Here is a 22,215-nt window from a genome sequence, read left to right as displayed (position 1 = left end):
CTGAACATGCCGACGATGATAATTCCGTCAAATTACAATTGAAAGGTTTTGGATTAAAAAATCCTGAACACGCCGACGATGTTATTTCCGTCAAATAACAATCAAAAAGCTTGGGATCAAAAAATCCTGATCACTCCGACGTTGAATTATCAGTCAACAATAAAACTAATAGTTTGGGATCCACAAATCCTGAACACGCCGTCGTTGAATTTTCCGACAAAGAAAAAATTCATAATCTAATAATAAATTCAAATCAACTAAAAGATTTCGAAAATAAAATTTCGAATAAAATTGAAAAGGAGCATTCTAAAATAAATATGCAAATCCCTTTTCGAACCGATATTCGAGGAGCAATAAATACTGTCAATGACAGGGCAATTTATAGCAAACAATATCCTTATGCTATGTCAGTCTCAGACTTCGTTAATAATGAAATCGATAGAATGTTAAAAGAACAAATAATAAGACCTAGTAGAAGCCCCTATAATTCACCAGCCTTAGTAGTACCCAAAAAGGGTCAAAACGAAGATGGAACTCTAAAGCACCGACTAGTTATCGACTATAAAAAATTAAACGAAAGCACAATACCGGACAGATACCCGATGCAAGACCCGTCTGTAATACTATTTAACTTAGGAAAGTCAAAATATTTATTTGGAATCAGGATTCCACCAAATTTTAATGAAAGAGTCAGATATTGAAAAAACAGCCTTTTCTATTTATAACGGGAAATTTGAATTCTTACGTATGCCATTTGGGTTAACAAACGCCCCCAGAATATTTCAAAGAGCAATGGACGATATATTAAGAGAACAAGTCGGAAAAACCTGCCATGTTTATATGGATGACATAATAATCTTTTCAAATACAATTGAACAACATTATACTGATCTAATTCAAATAATTAATATTTTACAACAAGCTAATATGAAAATTTCTGTTGAAAAATCGAAATTCTTTAAATTAGATACAGCATTTCTTGGTTATATCGTTTCTCACAATGTAATTAAAACTGATCCTGAAAAAATTTCTACAATTATGAAGTATCCGATTCCAAAAAACATTAGAGAATTTCGAAGTTTCCTAGGACTCACTGGATATTACCGAAAATTTGTCCGAAACTATGCAAAAATTGCCAAGCCCTTAACCAAATACTTAGGAGGAGATAATGGTAAAATTTCTAGAAGAATGTCTACAAAAATTACAATACAGTTAGATGATCCAGCTGTAAAAGCTTTTAACGAACTAAAAGATAATTTAATAGCACAAGTGGAATTAGTTCAACCAGATTACAACAAAAAATTCACTTTGACAACAGACGCATCAGATGTAGCTAGCGAAGCGGTATTATCACAGGATAATAAACCAATTACTTTCATATCCAAAACTTTAAATAAAACCGAACAACTTTACGCCACAAATAAAAAAGAATTGTTAGCCATAGTTTGGGCTCTTAAAAATCTCAGAAATTATTTATATGGAGTAATCGGTATAGAAATACAAACAGACCATCAATCTTTATCTTTTACAATCTCGGATAAAAACCCGAACATAGAAATGAAAAGATGGTATTCTTTTATAGAAAGTTTCACCCCAAAAATAATATATAAGCCCGGAACAACAAATGTCGTCGCTGACGCATTATCTCGAATAAAATTAAAAAACCTTACAGACAGCGATATAGAACAATCAAGCTCAGATCAAAATACACAGCATTCTGCCGAAAGTAGTTTTGAAAATGTAATACAAGAGACCCGTAAACCGTTAAATCAGTTTCAACAACAACTGTTATTAACAACGGGAAGGTATACAATACATGAGTCATTGAAAGTTTTTGACAAGACACGACATATAATCGAATATGATACGCCAGAAAATTTAATAACAATATTAAGGGAATATCTACCACCAAACATAGCGGTAGGAATTCATTGCACTTTAGAAGATCTTTATCATATTCAATTGCCTTTAAAAAATAACTTTTTACTAAAATATTTCTACAAGACGTGGAAAAAAATGAAGATAGGGCGATTATAATAGAAGAAACACATTGTCGAGCTCATAGAGGACTAGACAAAAATTACAAACAAATCAATAGATTATATTATTGGCCAAATTTACTTACCAAATTAAGGGAATACAAAAAAAATTGTACAATTTGCAACGAAAATAAATATAACAGGCATCCAATTAAAATTCCTATTGGGGAAGCTCCTATCCCAACTAAAGAGGGAGAAAATTTACACATCGATATTTATTACGCGCAGAATCTTATTTTCTTAACTTGTATTGACGCATATTCAAAATTCCTAGTAGTAAAAGAAATTCAAAATAAACTAAACATCGAGAATAAAGTAATGGAATTACTTCAACAATTTCCACACGCCAAAGTAATTATGACCGATAATGAACCGAGCTTTACCTCTGATCAATTTTAATCCTTTGCACAAAGATGTGGTTTAACTCTACATTTCGCAGACCCCAGACATAGTACCTCGAACGGACAAATTGAAAGGGCACATTCAACATTAACAGAATTAGCTCGTTGCATAAAAGAAGAATTTAATCTCATTGACTATTCTGAAATAATTATTAGAGCCGCAAAAGAATTCAATCAGAGTATTCATTCTACAACAAACCAAAAACCTTTTGATATTCTCTATAATAAAATTGAACACAAAAACATTCCAAACATTCTGAAGAACACTCAGGAAAAAATGTTAGAAACACATAATGAAGGCCGTAAAGAAAAAGAATATCATGTAGGACAGGTTGTTTATGAAAAGAAACATGGGGAAAGAAATAAGCTAAAAACAAGATTTAAAAAACAGATTGTTAAGGAAAACCTATCTAATAAAATAGTAATCAATAGTAGAAACAGAACTATTCACAAAGACAATATTAAGTTTTAACAAATATTATATTTGTTTTAAATTTACAGACAATGCATTTCTTGTTACTTCTAATACCATTCGTAATGATAGCCACTTCAGAAATAATTGATTACTCCAATCACGAATTTTTCCTGTTCAAAGACAAAAAGGATGTTCTTACTTACGAATCCTATAGCGATTTATTCCACGTAACCAATTTAAGTTTTTATAAAGAAATAATCAATGTTGAAACAGAAAACATAAAGAGAGACACTAACAAAAGATCACAATGGGAAATCACATACGACCTACAAGTTATCGAACTAATTTTATCACAGTTAACATCATCTAGATCCAAAAGGGGAATTAATGAATTAGACACCGTGTGGAAGTGGTTAGCTGGAACTCCGGATCATGACGACTTCGTCAAAATTTAAAATACAATCAATGACTTAATAGAAAATAATAACAAACAATTTATTATCAATTCCAAATTGTTTAAAGAAATAGAATTACTTTCTGATGATTTTAAACATGTATTTATGGACCAAGATTTACCATTAAGAAAACATCGCCTAAAACTTTTAACATTTGACTTGCAAAATTGAATCGATACTATCACATTAGCTAAAATTGATGTCTTTAATACTAAAATTTTAAACCATGAAGAAATAAAAGAAATATTAAGTCACGAATTAAGACCAGTAATCATTGCAGACCTAATGGATATCTCTGTGTTCAAAATCGTATTACATAAAGAACTCTTAATAATTTATGTAAAATACCCTATAGTTTATAACAGATGCGAAATATACTATGCTAGAGCGATTTCAAAAGGCGATGGAAAACTAGTAATAAGCAATCAAGTCGCAAAATCCGACAATACATATTATGAAATGTCTACATTTAAGACCGAACTTTTTAACAATTACTGTACTATAAGTAAGGAAAAAACCTGTTTTACCAAATTATTAAATGGAGAAAAATCCACTTGTAAGAAAATAAGGGGAAAAAATAAGGAAATAGATATCATCCAAGATGGTGCCATTTTTATAAATGGTTACAATATTGTTAACAACTCCCACTTAAATGGGTCATTTCTAATAACATTTAACGGAACAACCACAATAAACAACATTTCAAATACCAATTTAGAAAGTAAAATTCTTGAATACATAACCACAAACCATTTTACAGATTATGAAATATCCGATTACATATTATCCAATAACTCGGAACTCTCTCTAGATAATATAAACATTTTAAATCCCTTCATTAAAATAAGTAATACCAACATATCACTTTCTTTTATATTATTAATTTTATTCATTTTGTATTTGATTACTACATTAATAGTAAAATTCAGATATTTTTTATTTTTAACCAAACAAAAACGGCCAGAACTAGAAAAACCAAATAATGAGGAAGTATTTTTAACAGAATTAAATGAACGTTTAAACGAAATTCGTAATGAAGCGGGACGCGTCATTTTAGAAGGGGGAGAGTTATCCAACCCGTAAACATAGCACTCTATCCCAGTTTATAAACAAATTTTAAATTTCAATCTAGGCGGCATTTCCTTTGTCTTTGTTTTTGTCATTGCCTTTGCCAGCGCTTAGCTCCCCGCTAAGATAAACAATCAAACTCCAAAAAAACACAGCTTCCGCTTGGAGACCAAACCATGGTCAACTTATTGCGCTTCAATCAAACTGCATCGGTCAGCATAATTGAATTTCACAATGCAGAGAAATAATTTCAGCATCAAGCTTTTATTCTAACCATAATTAAAAGTTCAAGAAGTTTCCAAAGAAAAGCTTCTGGCCGAGGTTGAATGGATCAGGATTTAGAATCTAAGAGTCAGTCTGTTTCGGGATCGGATCGAGAACGATCGAAGATAAAATCAGATAATAGTGTCTTGTAATATTGTTTAAGTGAAAAAGTTTATCACCAATAAATTTATTAAAATATAAAAATAAAATATTTTTTTAAATAATTTTTTAACATCAATTTTAATTTACATGCATTAGCGAATTTCGTGTTTCTTGTTTAATACACTTGTTCGTTTTATTCTGAGAAAACATTTTTAACTAAGAAAGTGAAACACAAAAGCACGAAAAAAAACCGCCAAGATTTAGCGTTGCTGGCCTATGCACGTGTTCGCATGCACGCATACATATGTACATATGTATGCAAGAATACAGCATAAAAGAAATGTATTATATATTTATATTATATTTATATTTATTATTTATTTTTGTAGAATCTGGAGTGACCTTGTCTTTACTAAAAGATATAACAGACGAAGAATTAAAAGAGGTGATTCCCAAATTAGGAGTTCGGATGGAATTTAAAAGAGCACTTTGCTCATGGAATCAAAGAAATGTAAGATTTTTTTTTTATAATTCGATTTCCTGAATACTTTATAACTTTTTGTAGAACTGTGAGAAACCTTCTATAACCAATGACCATAAGGAAGACCATGAAAAAAACTTCGTTCTAAAGAAGGTATTTATTTCATAATTTTATCCCTATTTATCCTATATTTATAACGTATCATATTTACAGAGCATTCGTTCATTATTATCGGAGAATGAACACGGAAAAGCATTACTAAATAAGAACACTTTGCTGGAAGTCGACAGAAGAAATCAAGAAATCGAAGTATATAACTTTAATAAACATTTTCGTGCTTACGAAATTGGCTGTGCAAAAGAGCTTTTAATAAAAAAGTTAAGTGAATTCGACACCGCCCCCTTACATTTATATCCTATAAATAATAAAAAAACGTATGTTCGCATTAAATATATTTAGCTTTAAGAAAAGTGTTAACCTTTTATTTTTAAGAAAAAAATGTGGTTATGAAAGTTTTTATGTATTATTCATTTCAAATAAAATTGTTTTTTGTTGTTGTTGATAATATATCAAAATATCAATATATCGATATTTTTTGTGATATTTTAAATATTATCATCATTTTGCTTTGATAAAAAAAATATCATCGATACGATATTTTTTTAATATTACGACATCCCTACAAAATATGAAAGATTTTAAATTATATCTAATGAAAAGATTTAGAATGATTGGTTTAAATGAAATTAAGTTTTTCTTGGGAATAAATGTTGAAGTAATGGTCAAACAAGTGTTATAATAACTCGGTTAGAAAAACCAAGTCAGGTGATATGCTTCTGGAACTTTCAAAAGGGAGCAAAACGGACAAACTGTGCGAATACATCAAGGATACACTCAAGGAGTGTGCTACAGTGAAGACCATTAAGCAATTGGTCAAACTGATCAGAGACATCGACAGCATTACACAAGAGGATGAAATAACCTCAGCTATTAGAGAAGGAATAGGCGATACAAGCCAAGAAATTGTAATACACCTGACAGGAGTAAATAGGTCAGAACAAAGGCGAGCCTTTGTTACACTACCTGTGAAGAACGCGTCAAAGATATTGACGGAGCAGAGGATAAAGAAAGGATAGACCCGCTGCCAGGTTAAGCGGTGTCTTGACATAAAGAGATACTTCAAGTGTTTCGGGGTCGGACATTTGCAAAATAACTGCAACAGACCGGATAGGAGAGACCTCTGCATCAGATGTGATGAAAGTGGACATAAAATGAAGACTTGCACAAAAGCACCGAGATGTTGTATCTGTGCATCGGAGAACAGGAGCGACGTTGGACACCTCCCTGGGACAGCGAACTGCTCTAGCGTAGCCAGAAAAGGAAGAAAGGAGATTCTTCAAGCTAATATGCATAGAAGCAAAACGGCAAATGACCTGCTGCACAAAATTGTGCTAGAAAACCAAATCGACGTGGTTATCATTTCCGAACAATACAAGAGACAAGAGGAAGGGGGTTTGGCTAGAGAAAATTTGGCATTTGGCAATGCCTAAAGAAAGTTATCTCTCAAGAAAAACTCAAATTTTAAAGAGTTTTTGGTTGGCTATGTGGACTCAGACTGGGGTGGAAGTGAATCAGATATGAAAACTACAACTGGATACTTGTTCAAGATGTTTAATGTTGGAATACATGAATATATAAAGCAAAATTCGGTGGCAGCTTCATCAACAGCAGCAGAATACATGGCCTTATTTGAGGCAGTTAGTGAAGCTATTTGGCTAAATTCCCTACTAACAAAATTAAATATAAAAGTAAAGTCACGTTTTTGTGACAGATCAAATGAATTTGCTGAACTGAAGAGAAAAAATCTCATGGAAATTCAAGAGGCTGTTATAATTTTATTTATTAATTTTTTTTTCTTACGTTGAAACATCGTTTGACCTAAATTTAACAATAAATTTACTTAACGGGATGTATAGGTTTTTGTGGGTTTTCCCTAATCCACGCAACATATGTTGGACCGTAATAGTACTACACCGCACTATAGCAGATACAGACGCTTTTTATTAGTAACTATAAAATTAAAAGATATGTATATATATATGATATAGTAACATATTCATTCTACACCCACAACTCCCCAACTCACACTTTCACATTAATGTCTAAGTACAAAACCGCACATACTATTGTAACAACTCACACTGTAGCGCTTGTGGCAAGACGAATCGGGCGGCAGGCCAGAAAGGCGGTGGCTCCATCTACATGTCGTTCCCGCGTCGAAACAAGGGGCAGACGAAGAAAGTCGGGGGAGAGCTTTAGCATAGGAAGAGGCAACATAGGCAGCTGTCAAATTTCGGCAAATACCGTAGGTTTGGCTGGAGAGAGCGGAGATAGCTTCCCAGCTAGATCAACTCGACGCCAGCTTTCTTTTCCAATTTGGCTGTCCACAAGGTTAGTTCAAAGTTAAACGGAACCAGGAGCAGGCATATACGGGAAAACTGGCGAAAGAATCTTATAAAGGAATACATCTACAGGCAGCGCTGAATCCAGTTTCAGGGTTTGGCGCTAAATATATAGCGCAAGTGCGCGCCAAACGGACGGCTTAACATCGAGCCAGGTGGCAGACATTTTCCTCGGAGAACGACGGATCGCTCAGCCCAGGGAGAAACGAAACGGCGGCTCGAAACTCCCGTAGCGAGGAGCTGCATTTAGCTGATTACTAATTAATAACCTTTGAATTAGGCCTCTGAATGGCAGAAAAGGGTTGCAAGCAGGCATAGATACGTCCCAATTAGGAATCGCGGCAGCACACAATTTCTTTTCCATTTCGGCGGACTCTTATTTTTGGTTAATTACTCTTAGAGAGCCATCGATGACGTAGAAATCTCCACGTTCCATTTTGTCGCCATGTTCCCCTTGCGCACTTAAAGAAGGGAACGAGAAGAGGAGGAACGAAAAGGAGAGGGGAGAATAACCAAGTCCAGCAGTTGCAATCGCGGTTTCTTGTTCGGCGGGCGAGCAAAAGTTTTGTCGCGCGGTCTGGCCGTAATTTGACGAATCCGACCGGAGGAAAATCCGCTGATCGACGGCGCGGGAAAAACCCCCTTAGTGAGCGAGAAGGCCGGAAAATAGTGGAGAGATTTTTTTTGTATAGTGGAATAAGTTATTATGTAAATGAAAAGTGGCAGTGCGAAGGAGAGAGGGAAAGATAAGGAAAAGAGTCCATCATTTTTTTTAGTGTCCCTTATGTGCTCCGTCTTCTTCTTCCTTTTTTTTGTTTCTTTTGTTCAGTTTTAGCAAGCCTATGATTAAGCAATAAGGCACAGTGGGTCAAAGACCAATACAGAGAGTGAAAAAATATTTAAGTTTCCCACAGGTGCGGCAGACTCCAACGGAAGCGCTTTCGTCGGTGGAACTCCGGATTGTTGGTGAGTGATTAAATCACGTAATTGCAATGGCAATGATCAATGAGGTATACATAATTTGGTGAAAAAGAAAGAAAGTAATTACGTCTGAATTTTCGATTCCTTGTCCCACTGTCCGCCGCGAGCGAAATTAGGTCGAAGTTTTAGAGCCTCTGAAGAAAAGGAAGAGGAGGAATGCGAATTCAAGGCCAAGGCCAAGAGTGGAATGTCGGAATTAGAATCTGTTTTTTTTCTGTTTGTCCGTCTCTCTTTAACTCTCGCACATATGTATGTTGTTTTTGCCACCAGAGCAGCAATCGCTCTCTTTATTTGATTTGTTTAATTTTAATATTCTTAAGTTCCATTTGGGTGCCTATGGCACACTCGAAATTAGTGGAGATCTAAATATCGAAATTTTCTCTATTATTCGACTCGCATACAATTCTGATAGTTATTTAAGGTCCCACATTTTTTCTCGCATGCGATTTTTACTCATTTTTGTTTACGTTTTGTTACTGGCGCATGCACTTGTTGCTAGCCTCCATGCTGAATTACCCATTTGTTAGCTGTAAGAAAATTCTCTTAGTGTGTTACGAATAAAATTTATAATGTGCTAGAAAGCTTTTCGTTTGCCTATGGCTAGGATAACTCCCGTGTGAATATGTGTTAGTGATCTTAAAAGGGGCCGTCCGAGTATATTGTGCAATGCAGATTTTTGGAGAAAGGCGGCCAAGGCAGGGCGGGCATTAGCGACCTCGAGGCCATCAGAGGATCGCAAGGAAGATGGGGAAAAGTAGTTGTCGTCCGATTTTCTGTTTTATGTTGAACTCTTTCAGCCCTCAACCAATTCTTGTCGCTGCACGCGAAGTTATTTGAATATTTAGAGGAAGATCAGGCTGAGGTATAGGGACAAGACCACCACCCCAAATAGCCGACAAGGAGCAGCTGGACCATTGCGCGTGCGTCCCAAATACCTCCCATCACCACCCAAGCCGAGTAGCAATCCGTTACAGTGATAATTATCTTTCTAAATAATCTGGCGCCCAACGTGGGGCCTGAAAGTCGTTTTCACTAGTCGAAAAACATTGGTATCAACACCAAAACACCAACACATGCAGAAAATTCGTCTATTCATCATTTTCTTAAATTTTTGGGAGGACAGTAGGATCACGGTGGGCTGAAACTGGTGTTGACCTTTCAGCCAACGGTTGCCGCGACACTCACCTCAAATCTATTTCTCGTCTCAGTTTAAGCGCGTTATTAGGTGCATAGGATCTATAGCCTGTTAACTTGTCCGCAAGCTCAGAGCTAGCCACGCCTGATAAAGTGGGTAAAATAGAGACAAATCTTTCTCTTTAATTTCTTTCCGGGATTGGCAGCAAAGATTAATTAGGCGCGTTGGACTGACAGGCGATAGAGTTATAAGTAACTCAACTCCTGGCCACGGATAATTAGTCTGAGCTATGGACTCCAATTTGTTTACGGTCGAACGGCGTCGCGTTTGTGAGGTGAATAGGAGTCACAGTTGGTTTTTCTTTTAAAAGAAAGCTACTGGCCACGCTTCACAACGAAAACGATGTACCGATTCGCCAAAGTAGGGTATATTTCTGCTAATTGAATCTGAGTTTGGCTGGCAATATATTTGTTGTCGTTATCGCAGTTTAGCAAAACATAGCCAATTAACTCTGCATAAGCAGCAAATTTCTAATCTCTTTTCAGCTATCTTTTACCCAATCTTCCGAAAGTTGCTAACATTATTTTTGCGGGGAGCAAACCTATGCCAAAAGGCAAATTTTATTTATGATATATCAAATCTCGTTTTATCGCTCAAAAATCTTTTAAATACTTTATATCTGTTTAATCTTTTAATATTATTAGGGATAAAATATCCAAATTAAAAGCAATCTTTATCTTAGTCTTTATTATAATATTTCTTAAGCCCAAACTAAAGTATTTTTTTTACTGGAAGCAATGGCCGATTCCGAGGGAGCAGCCGCAACAAGGTGTCCCCTATGTGAAGTTAGTTTAGAAGGTGGGAAAATTTACCGAACCAAATGTGGACACGAGTTCCATCAGTCTTGCATAGTAGCACATTCAAAAAATAAAACTACCTGTCCCACGTGCAACACGGTGTGTTTTGAAAAAGCGGCCACACCATCTCAGAACACCAGAGGTCAGAAAACACAAGTTTTAGTAGCAAGCGAGCAGACTCCGAGTGGCTCTTCAAACTCAGCAGGGTTGGGAAAGGCTCAAACAGAGTTGATCCAAAGCGCGGTGGTCAACGCTGTCCAGTCCATGCAAAACGATTTGCTCGTGCAGTTATCGGAAAAAATGTCCGAATTAATTCAGGCAAATCTATCTGCCCAATTTCAGGCCACTGCGGGCGAGAGTCAAGAAAGGGATTTGAGAAATAATTCTTTTGGGGATATAGTATTGGACCAGTTGGGTGGCCAAGCAGGCTCGAGACGCGAAACGCCAAGGAGCAACCATTCGGACCTCAGCCAAAGGCCAGATAAGGTTGGCCATATCGTAAACAGTTGGAAGCTTCGGTTTAGTGGGAATCCGGAAGGAATTAGTGTCGACAATTTTATTTATCGGGTAGAGGCGCTGACTGGCCAAACTTTGGATGGTAATTTCTCAGTACTAAGCAGCAACGCTAGCCTTTTGTTCGAAGGGAAAGCGCGAGATTTCTACTGGAGATGCCACAAACAAACCCAGAATCTCAGATGGGAATCTTTGTGTATGGCGTTGCGGAAGCAATTCAGAGATGCACGCACTGATCTGGATATCCGTGAAGCTATTCGTGATCGGAAGGAGCGGGATAAGGAAGGCTTCGATTCTTTTTGCAGTGCTATAGAGGATATGGGTGATAGCTTGGATATGCCGTTAACCGAGATGGAAATGGTTGAGATATTAAAAAGAAATTTAAGGCCAGAAATTCGACATGAACTTCTTAATCTCCCCATCCGCACAGTGGAAAAACTGAGGGAAGTATGCCGGCGTAGGGAAAGCTTTTTAGAAGACGTACGGAAATCCCAAGGGTATCAGAAGGCTGTTCCATACCGAAAACAAGGTTGTGAGCTGTTGGAAGAGCAATTGTCCGATAATGCGTCCGAGTTTTCCGAGGCGGAGGGCGAAGCAGAAATTGGAGCTATGGCTTTGCTCTGCTGGAATTGCCACAAGGAGGGTCATCGCTACCACGACTGTGAAGCGAAGCGCAAAATATTTTGTTATGGTTGTGGGAAACCAAATACGTACAAACCTTCGTGCCCTAAATGTCAAAAAAACTCGAAAGGGAACACACAACCGAGGCCATCGTTGTGTGTTCAACGCCAACGCTCGTCGAGCCCAAAATCAAACCCATAGATTGTTCCAATGCAGCTGCACAATCCAGTTCAACGATGGTGTGGCCAAGTTTAGTAGATTTAAGTTCAAATTCCCCAAATGTGCAGCCGTATCTAGAGCGTCAAAAGTCTCATTCAAGGAATGCTCAGCGCATGAGAAATTACTGGGCAGCCCTCAAATCAATTAATGCAATCAGGTTCAAAGATAAGGATAAACGCCCATATGCCGAGGTGCGAGTTTTAGATCGCATCGTCTTGGGTTTATTGGATACAGGAGCAGCAGTAAGCGTAATAGGTGGTAGTTTAGCACAGCAGATAATTAGTAATCGAGTATCTTTTAAGCGCGGATTATTTTCGATAAGTACTGCAGATGGGAAAAAGCAGGAAGTGTTAGGACGAATAAATACTCCGGTCCGATATAAAACTCAGGAAAGAAATCTTGAGCTTCACCTAGCACCATCTCTTAGCCAAGATTTAATTTTAGGCATTGACTTTTGGTCTAAATTCGATTTACTGCCGCCAGAGATGCAAGTTTCTGAAATAGAATCTACAACACATGATCTTACTGTTTTGCAGCGCGAGAGTTTACAAAAAGTCATAGGCAAGTTTCCATCTTTTGCTGAAGTCGGTTTAGGTAGAACTTCTATTCTCTCGCATTCAATTGATGTGGGGGATGCCAAGCCGGTAAAGCAACGGCATTTTCCGGTCTCACCGGCTGTAGAAAAACTCCTGTACGCAGAGGTGGATCGCATGCTAAAGCTCGGGGTCATTGAGGAGTCCGACAGTGCTTGGTCCTCCCCAGTAGTTTTAGTGCAAAAGCCCGGAAAGGTTCGGCTTTGCCTGGACAGTAGAAAGGTCAATGCGGTGACCAAAAAGGATGCTTATCCGCTCCCGCAGATAGATGGAATTTTGGGTCGACTTCCAAAGGCTATGTACATATCCAGCCTAGACCTTAAAGATGCCTATTGGCAAGTACCGCTCGACCCAGATTCTCGCGAAAAGACGGCATTTACAATACCTGGAAAGCCACTTTATCAATACAAAGTTATGCCCTTCGGACTGACCAATGCTTCGCAAACAATGACGCGACTAATGGACAAAGTCATTCCAGCGGAATTGCGAAATGAGGTTTTTGTCTATTTGGACGATTTATTGATCGTGTCGGACAGCTTTGAATCGCATTTGAAGGTATTAGAGGTTGTTGCAGGGCATGTAAAGGCGGCTGGACTCACGTTGAACGTAGAAAAGAGTAAATTCTGCATGCGCTCCGTGAGGTATCTTGGACATATTGTCGGAGAAGGGGTCATAAAAATCGATCCCGACAAAGTATCAGCCATGACCGATTTCCCTCTGCCAAACTCTCTTAAAAGTCTCCGGAGATTCTTGGGCATGGTCGGCTGGTACAGAAAATTTATCCAGAATTTTGCGTCAGTAGCTTCGCCTCTGACCGATTTGTTGAAGCCAAGACAGAAATTCGTTATGACCGCGGAAGGATGGCAGGCATTCGAGCAGTTAAAAACAATGTTATGTTCAGCTCCGGTTCTGCGCAGTCCGGATTTCGAAAAACCTTTCTTTGTGCAGTGTGACGCAAGTAAGACTGGTGTCGGCGGAGTCTTGGTGCAGAAAACTTCCGATGGCGACGAATATCCGATAGCGTTCGTATCCAAGAAGCTAAATAAAGCTCAACGCAATTACTCTGTGACAGAGCAGGAGTGTTTGGCGGCGATAGTCTGTATTAACAGGTTCAGGGCTTATGTGGAAGGCCACGAGTTTACGGTCATTACAGACCATGCCTCCCTCAAATGGCTGATGTCTCAGCCGGACTTACACTCGCGGTTGGCTCGTTGGGCTCTGAAGTTGCAGCGGTTTAACTTTAAAATCGAGCATCGCAGTGGCAAACTAAATGTCGTGCCAGATGCACTTTCCAGAGTAAATGAGGAGGTCGAGGCATTGGAAGGTAATAGTGGTTCTCTGGTCGATTTGGACTCAGAGGGGTTTAAGTCAGCAGAATATGTGCATTTTGTAGATCGGCTCAAAGCGAATTTGGATAAATTACCCGATATAAAAGTAGTCGATGGCTTGGCGTATAAGAAAACAGAGCATGCTACGGGGGATTCCCTGAACGATCAGTTCATCTGGAAGTTGTGGATTCCGAAGGATTTGGTCCAGGATGTTTTAAAGAATGCCCACGATCATCCTATGGCTTCACACGGGGAATTCACAAAACGCTAGAGCGAGTTCGGAGGCATTGTTATTGGCCTGGGTTATTAAAAGACGTAAAATCATATGTTCTAGCTTGTGATACCTGCAAGATGACAAAAGCTCCTAACACAGTTCAGAGACCGCCAATAGGGGTTCCTCCAGAGTCGGAAAGATTCTTCCAAAGATTATATATAGATTTCTTGGGCCCGTATCCCCGCTCTAGAAGCGGGAATATTGGAATTTTCATCGTTTTAGACCATTACTCAAAGTTCGTTTTTCTCAAGGCAGTCAAAAAGCTGTCAGCCGAGGTGGTTATAAAATACCTGCAACAGGAACTATTTCACACGTATGGGGTGCCGGAGACGATTATTTCAGACAACGGTTCACAGTTTAAGTCAGACCTATTCCAGAAGTTTATGCGTGAGTACAGAGTCAGTCATATTCGCACAGCAGTGTATTCCCCGCAATCAAATGCGTCTGAAAGGGTAAACAGATCGGTGATAGCGGCCATAAGATCCTATGTTCGGCCTGATCAAAAAAACTGGGACGAAGAGCTAAGTAGTATTTGTTGTGCTCTACGATCGGCGATTCATTCCAGCTTGGGTACTACGCCCTATTACATGGTGTTCGGCCAGCATTTTGTCGGATCTGGGTCCACCTATAAGTTGTTGAAAGCCTTGGGTTTGCTGCAAGACCATTCGGCAGTGTTCTCAAGGGAAGATTCCTTAGAGTTAGTGCGCAGCAAAGCTATCGAGGTGATGAAGAAGCAGAACGAAAAGAACGAACGAAATTACAATCTTCGGTCCAGAGAAGTTTCCTACAAAGTTGGCCAGGAAGTGTTCTACGAGAACCACAAGCAGAGTAATTTCCAGGCAGGATATAATGCCAAGTTAGGCCCCAGCTACCTCAAAGCCAGGGTGCGGAAAAAGCTAGGTAATGCCTATTACGATATAGAGGATCTGCAGGGACATTTGGTTGGACGATACCATGCCAAGGATCTGAGGCAATAATTAAATTGCCCCAAGCTTGGTGTGATCAGCCTTGGGAGTGTCACCCCCAAGTCCGATCTTGTGGAGGGGGCAATTTGTAGCGCTTGTGGCAAGACGAATCGGGCGGCAGGCCAGAAAGGCGGTGGCTCCATCTACATGTCGTTCCCGCGTCGAAACAAGGGGCAGACGAAGAAAGTCGGGGGAGAGCTTTAGCATAGGAAGAGGCAACATAGGCAGCTGTCAAATTTCGGCAAATACCGTAGGTTTGGCTGGAGAGAGCGGAGATAGCTTCCCAGCTAGATCAACTCGACGCCAGCTTTCTTTTCCAATTTGGCTGTCCACAAGGTTAGTTCAAAGTTAAACGGAACCAGGAGCAGGCATATACGGGAAAACTGGCGAAAGAATCTTATAAAGGAATACATCTACAGGCAGCGCTGAATCCAGTTTCAGGGTTTGGCGCTAAATATATAGCGCAAGTGCGAGCCAAACGGACGGCTTAACATCGAGCCAGGTGGCAGACATTTTCCTCGGAGAACGACGGATCGCTCAGCCCAGGGAGAAACGAAACGGCGGCTCGAAACTCCCGTAGCGAGGAGCTGCATTTAGCTGATTACTAATTAATAACCTTTGAATTAGGCCTCTGAATGGCAGAAAAGGGTTGCAAGCAGGCATAGATACGTCCCAATTAGGAATCGCGGCAGCACACAATTTCTTTTCCATTTCGGCGGACTCTTATTTTTGGTTAATTACTCTTAGAGAGCCATCGATGACGTAGAAATCTCCACGTTCCATTTTGTCGCCATGTTCCCCTTGCGCACTTAAAGAAGGGAACGAGAAGAGGAGGAACGAAAAGGAGAGGGGAGAATAACCAAGTCCAGCAGTTGCAATCGCGGTTTCTTGTTCGGCGGGCGAGCAAAAGTTTTGTCGCGCGGTCTGGCCGTAATTTGACGAATCCGACCGGAGGAAAATCCGCTGATCGACGGCGCGGGAAAAACCCCCTTAGTGAGCGAGAAGGCCGGAAAATAGTGGAGAGATTTTTTTTGTATAGTGGAATAAGTTATTATGTAAATGAAAAGTGGCAGTGCGAAGGAGAGAGGGAAAGATAAGGAAAAGAGTCCATCATTTTTTTAGTGTCCCTTATGTGCTCCGTCTTCTTCTTCCTTTTTTTTGTTTCTTTTGTTCAGTTTTAGCAAGCCTATGATTAAGCAATAAGGCACAGTGGGTCAAAGACCAATACAGAGAGTGAAAAAATATTTAAGTTTCCCACAGGTGCGGCAGACTCCAACGGAAGCGCTTTCGTCGGTGGAACTCCGGATTGTTGGTGAGTGATTAAATCACGTAATTGCAATGGCAATGATCAATGAGGTATACATAATTTGGTGAAAAAGAAAGAAAGTAATTACGTCTGAATTTTCGATTCCTTGTCCCACTGTCCGCCGCGAGCGAAATTAGGTCGAAGTTTTAGAGCCTCTGAAGAAAAGGAAGAGGAGGAATGCGAATTCAAGGCCAAGGCCAAGAGTGGAATGTCGGAATTAGAATCTGATTTTTTTCTGTTTGTCCGTCTCTCTTTAACTCTCGCACATATGTATGTTGTTTTTGCCACCAGAGCAGCAATCGCTCTCTTTATTTGATTTGTTTAATTTTAATATTCTTAAGTTCCATTTGGGTGCCTATGGCACACTCGAAATTAGTGGAGATCTAAATATCGAAATTTTCTCTATTATTCGACTCGCATACAATTCTGATAGTTATTTAAGGTCCCACATTTTTTCTCGCATGCGATTTTTACTCATTTTTGTTTACGTTTTGTTACTGGCGCATGCACTTGTTGCTAGCCTCCATGCTGAATTACCCATTTGTTAGCTGTAAGAAAATTCTCTTAGTGTGTTACGAATAAAATTTATAATGTGCTAGAAAGCTTTTCGTTTGCCTATGGCTAGGATAACTCCCGTGTGAATATGTGTTAGTGATCTTAAAAGGGGCCGTCCGAGTATATTGTGCAATGCAGATTTTTGGAGAAAGGCGGCCAAGGCAGGGCGGGCATTAGCGACCTCGAGGCCATCAGAGGATCGCAAGGAAGATGGGGAAAAGTAGTTGTCGTCCGATTTTCTGTTTTATGTTGAACTCTTTCAGCCCTCAACCAATTCTTGTCGCTGCACGCGAAGTTATTTGAATATTTAGAGGAAGATCAGGCTGAGGTATAGGGACAAGACCACCACCCCAAATAGCCGACAAGGAGCAGCTGGACCATTGCGCGTGCGTCCCAAATACCTCCCATCACCACCCAAGCCGAGTAGCAATCCGTTACAGTGATAATTATCTTTCTAAATAATCTGGCGCCCAACGTGGGGCCTGAAAGTCGTTTTCACTAGTCGAAAAACATTGGTATCAACACCAAAACACCAACACATGCAGAAAATTCGTCTATTCATCATTTTCTTAAATTTTTGGGAGGACAGTAGGATCACGGTGGGCTGAAACTGGTGTTGACCTTTCAGCCAACGGTTGCCGCGACACTCACCTCAAATCTATTTCTCGTCTCAGTTTAAGCGCGTTATTAGGTGCATAGGATCTATAGCCTGTTAACTTGTCCGCAAGCTCAGAGCTAGCCACGCCTGATAAAGTGGGTAAAATAGAGACAAATCTTTCTCTTTAATTTCTTTCCGGGATTGGCAGCAAAGATTAATTAGGCGCGTTGGACTGACAGGCGATAGAGTTATAAGTAACTCAACTCCTGGCCACGGATAATTAGTCTGAGCTATGGACTCCAATTTGTTTACGGTCGAACGGCGTCGCGTTTGTGAGGTGAATAGGAGTCACAGTTGGTTTTTCTTTTAAAAGAAAGCTACTGGCCACGCTTCACAACGAAAACGATGTACCGATTCGCCAAAGTAGGGTATATTTCTGCTAATTGAATCTGAGTTTGGCTGGCAATATATTTGTTGTCGTTATCGCAGTTTAGCAAAACATAGCCAATTAACTCTGCATAAGCAGCAAATTTCTAATCTCTTTTCAGCTATCTTTTACCCAATCTTCCGAAAGTTGCTAACATTATTTTTGCGGGGAGCAAACTGTAGCAAGCAGGCACACTACCGTAACATACACACAGTGATTGTACATACAGTCCTAGATATACATACTCTTAGTTTTAAGTACAATTTTACGCTAATGTTAAGATCGTGCTTACGGACACTACTTTGTGCGTCCCGTTCGCACGATCAGCAACTGACACACCAATACATACATGTAATAGGCTAAGAAGGAACGGAACGAAGAAAATAAAGAACACTTCGTTTGTGACAAGAAGAGAGAACGGCCGCATTTGAATCGCCTCCTACAAATTCAGAAGTGGGATTACTGTGAATTTTTTTTTCACAAAAAACTCAACCTACGAAGCAAAGTAAAATCAATATCTTTAAATATAATCAAATGGAAACCATCGGTGCGGACGATTATACAGCAGCAGAACTGCGCAATTGGTGTGAAAAGCTCAGCATGCAGAAAAGCGGTAACAAGGCCACGCTTGCGGCGCGATTGAACGGTGTGCCCCCAGAAGCCCGAGGAGTTTGCCCGGTGATTGGCGAATTAGAAGGCGAAATCGCTAACAATGATTTGGAGCACGAAATCGTCGGAGAGTCAGCACCAGAGGTCGACATGGAAAGCCCAAGGAGCATGATCGAGGACGCCGCCGCTGGAGTGGTGCCGCCAAGCAGCGAACACTGCACCAATGCTGAAAGCATGAATGTTCATGACGACGCCAGGCCCTCAACATCTACCAATCATCGCGATTCGGAGTTGGCACGCGAGGAACATTTTCCAGAAGTTTCTACGCAGTTCGACGCCATGCAGCGTCAACTAAGGCTGCTCCAATTGGAAAACGAAATGTTGAAATTGGAATCTGCTCGACGCCATAACGCTGCCACATCGGATCAAAACAGCGCTGCCACATCGGATCAAAACAGCGCTGCCACATCGGGTCATAACAAGGCTACCCCACTAATTCGAAGCAGTGTTGCCAAACCAAATCAACACAAGGATGCCACTCAAGATCAAGAAGTCGCTGGCGGAGATGCCAGATCGGAGGAAGCATTTGTAAATAAACAAACATTGCTAGCAATGGCCAAGGAAATGATTCCGATATTCGACGGTGCTTCTAACAACAAACTCAATGTTAGCACATGGGTCGCCCAGCTCAACGCGGTCTCAAAAATGTTTAAGCTAAGCGACGATGTAATTCGCATGCTAGTGATGTCCAAATTAAAGGACCATGCTCAAATTTGGTTGCACTCTTCGGAACGTTTGCTGACTTTGCCGGTTCAAGAACTTCTATTTCAACTTGGTGAAGCTTTCCACGGTAAGGAGAGCAAAATAATATCTCGACGCAAGTTTCAAGAGCGCAAGTGGAAACCGTCGGAAGATTTCTCCACATACTTCAAAGAAAAAACGCTGTTGGCTACACAGATTCGAATAGACGATGAGGAGCTAATCGACAACATCATTGAAGGGATTCCCGACTCCCTTCTACGACAACAGGCACACATGCACTGTTTTAATTCGTCTGCGCAGATGTTGCACGCATTTGCCAAGGTCTCGTTACGTAAACCGCTACTTTCTCCGGCTGGACGTGTTAAGGTTTCGTTCGATAAGGAACCTGGTTCGGCGCCTCCAAAAAGGTGCTTCAATTGCAATGCTGTTGGGCATTTCGCCGCCGACTGCCGCAAGCCCAAGCGCGAGTATGGAGCCTGCTACGCATGTGGCAGTAAGGATCATCTGGTGTACAACTGCACTGAGAGGAAGTTCGTATCCGACAACGAATATGTAAGACCGTTTAAGATTTATTTTAGTTCAAAACCTAATGAATGCCTGTTTTTAGAATGCCTAATCGATTCTGGAAGTCCAATTAGTTTCATAAAGAAGTCATACGTCGAAAAAATTTTGAAAAAGGAAGATATTACGTTAAATGGAAAGATTCTTAAAAATTATTTTGGCTTAAACGGTAGCCCTTTAGATATAATTGGAAAAATATCATGTTTCGTTATTATCAATAAAGAAATTCTAAATTTTGAGTTACTAATTGTGACAGACAGATCGATGGCATATGGAACAGTTTTGGGAAGAGATTTTATGAAAATTAGTAATTTTAAGATTGTTAGGGAAAAAGATAGTTCAAATGATAGACATTGCGAAAATGATTGTTTAAATGATAGAAACTTTGAAAATTTTATTGCAAATGATAGACATTGTGAAAATGATCGTTCAAATGATAGAAATGTTGAAAATTTTATTGCAAACGATAGATATTGTGAAAATTATGATTCAAATTCCGGAAATGCTGTTTTAAATAATGAAAATTCTGAAGATAATGGTTTAAATGATAGAAAATCTGAAAATGACGTGGCTAATGTCAAAAATTATGGAAATAAGTGTTCAATTAATATAAATAATGGAAATGAGAGCAAAACAAGTAGTCCTTATGACGGATTAGAAATACTATCAATTGAATACCCCGATCCAATAGAATGCAGTCAGTTAAATATTAACGAGAAGTGTGAATCGAATCTAAGAAACAGATTAATAGACGTATTTGATAAACTTTACGTGAATGCGAAACGTCCAGAAATCCCAGCAGTAAAATGGGAAATGAAACTTAATTTTGACAACACAAAACCATTCAATTATCCTCCAAGGCGATTATCATATGCAGAAAAAAGTCAAGTTCAGAATTTATTAGACGATTACTTAAAAGACGGGATTATACGTGCAAGCGAGTCAGAATATGCATCACCAATTGTTCTAGTTAAGAAAAAGTCAGGAGAATTAAGAATGTGCGTTGACTATCGAACTCTCAACAAAAACATGCTAAAAGACAACTACCCTACTCCATTGATAGACGACCTTATTGATAAACTTTCTGAAAAAGTAATTTTCACCAAATTAGATCTTAGAAACGGGTTCTTTCACGTGCATATGCACGAGGACTCAATTAAATACACCGCGTTCACTACACCTATGGGACAGTACGAATGGCTCAGAATGCCGTTCGGCTTACGAAATGCCCCCGCAGTTTTTCAGAGATTTGTAAATAGAATTTTCGCAGATTTGGTAAAAGAGGACAAGGTCCTCATTTACATGGACGATATTTTGATAGCAACAAAAGATAGTAAAAGCCATATAGAAATACTAACAGAAGTGTTTAAGCGATTAGTAGATAACAAACTGGAATTAAGAATAGACAAATGCGAATTCCTTCAAAGTGAAATAAAGTACTTAGGATATGTAATATCAGGTGATGGTATTAAACCAGATTCAAAAGGCATGCAAGCAGTAAGAGATTTTCCAATGCCGACAAAAACTCATGAAGTTCAGAGTTTTCTGGGGTTGTGCTCCTACTTTAGACGATTTGTAAAAGATTTTTCAACAAAGGCAAAACCTTTATACGATCTTGTACGAAAAGATAGAAAATTCGATTTCGGTGCGACAGAGTTAGATTGTTTCGAAACATTAAAAAGAAATCTTCTAGAAGCTCCTATTTTAGCATTGTACAGCCCTACAGATCCAACAGAACTACATTGCGACGCTAGCGCTTTAGGGTTCGGTTCTATTCTTATGCAGAAAAAGAAAGACAATAAGTTTCATCCAGTATTTTACTTTTCAAAACGAACGACTGATGTTGAAGCAAAGTACCACAGTTTCGAATTAGAAACCCTCGCGGTGATTTACTCTTTGCAACGTTTTAGGATTTATCTTCAAGGAATTGAGTTCAAAATAGTCACAGATTGTAGTGCTTTTACTCTAGCATTAAATAAAAAAGATTTAAGTCCAAGAATAGCCAGGTGGGCGCTGTTTCTACAAGATTATGATTACATCTTAGAACATAGGTCCGGTAAGCGCATGCAGCACGTAGATGCACTAAGTAGAAATACAAACATACTAACAATTGATTGTAACTCTTTTGAGGAAAATTTAATTATTTGTCAAAGCAGAGACGAGAAGATCAAAACGATAGCTAAACAGCTACAACAATCAGAACTCAAAGGTTACGAAATGCGTA

General features: G+C 39.2%; 1 protein-coding gene and 1 long non-coding RNA gene across 2 annotated transcripts; both read left to right on the top strand.

The window, feature by feature from the left end:
* The first annotated feature begins 4,922 nt into the window (after positions 1-4,922).
* On the top strand, positions 4,923-5,617 carry LOC120321755. The gene is made up of 3 exons (XR_005561478.2): positions 4,923-5,255; positions 5,310-5,378; positions 5,439-5,617. It is a non-coding gene; the product is annotated as an uncharacterized LOC120321755 (long non-coding RNA).
* A 9,410-nt stretch (positions 5,618-15,027) lies between these two features.
* On the top strand, positions 15,028-20,238 carry LOC120321194. Its single transcript, XM_039373159.2, has 2 exons — positions 15,028-19,982; positions 20,038-20,238. The coding sequence occupies exons 1-2, from the start codon at positions 18,594-18,596 to the stop codon at positions 20,044-20,046; spliced, it is 1,398 nt and encodes a 465-aa protein (XP_039229093.1). The 5' UTR covers positions 15,028-18,593; the 3' UTR covers positions 20,047-20,238.
* Positions 20,239-22,215: the final 1,977 nt, after the last annotated feature.

Source organism: Drosophila yakuba, chromosome X (assembly GCF_016746365.2).
Source record: "Drosophila yakuba strain Tai18E2 chromosome X, Prin_Dyak_Tai18E2_2.1, whole genome shotgun sequence".
In the NCBI taxonomy this organism is placed as follows: domain Eukaryota; kingdom Metazoa; phylum Arthropoda; class Insecta; order Diptera; family Drosophilidae; genus Drosophila; species Drosophila yakuba.
The sequence above is the reverse complement of the archived record's forward strand: the minus strand, read 5'-3'. Positions and strand labels throughout refer to the sequence as shown.

Bases quoted from the DNA above. Each gene is read 5' to 3' on its own strand.
- LOC120321194 (XM_039373159.2), top strand. From the start codon at position 18,594: ATGGAAACCATCGGTGCGGACGATTATACAGCAGCAGAACTGCGCAAT.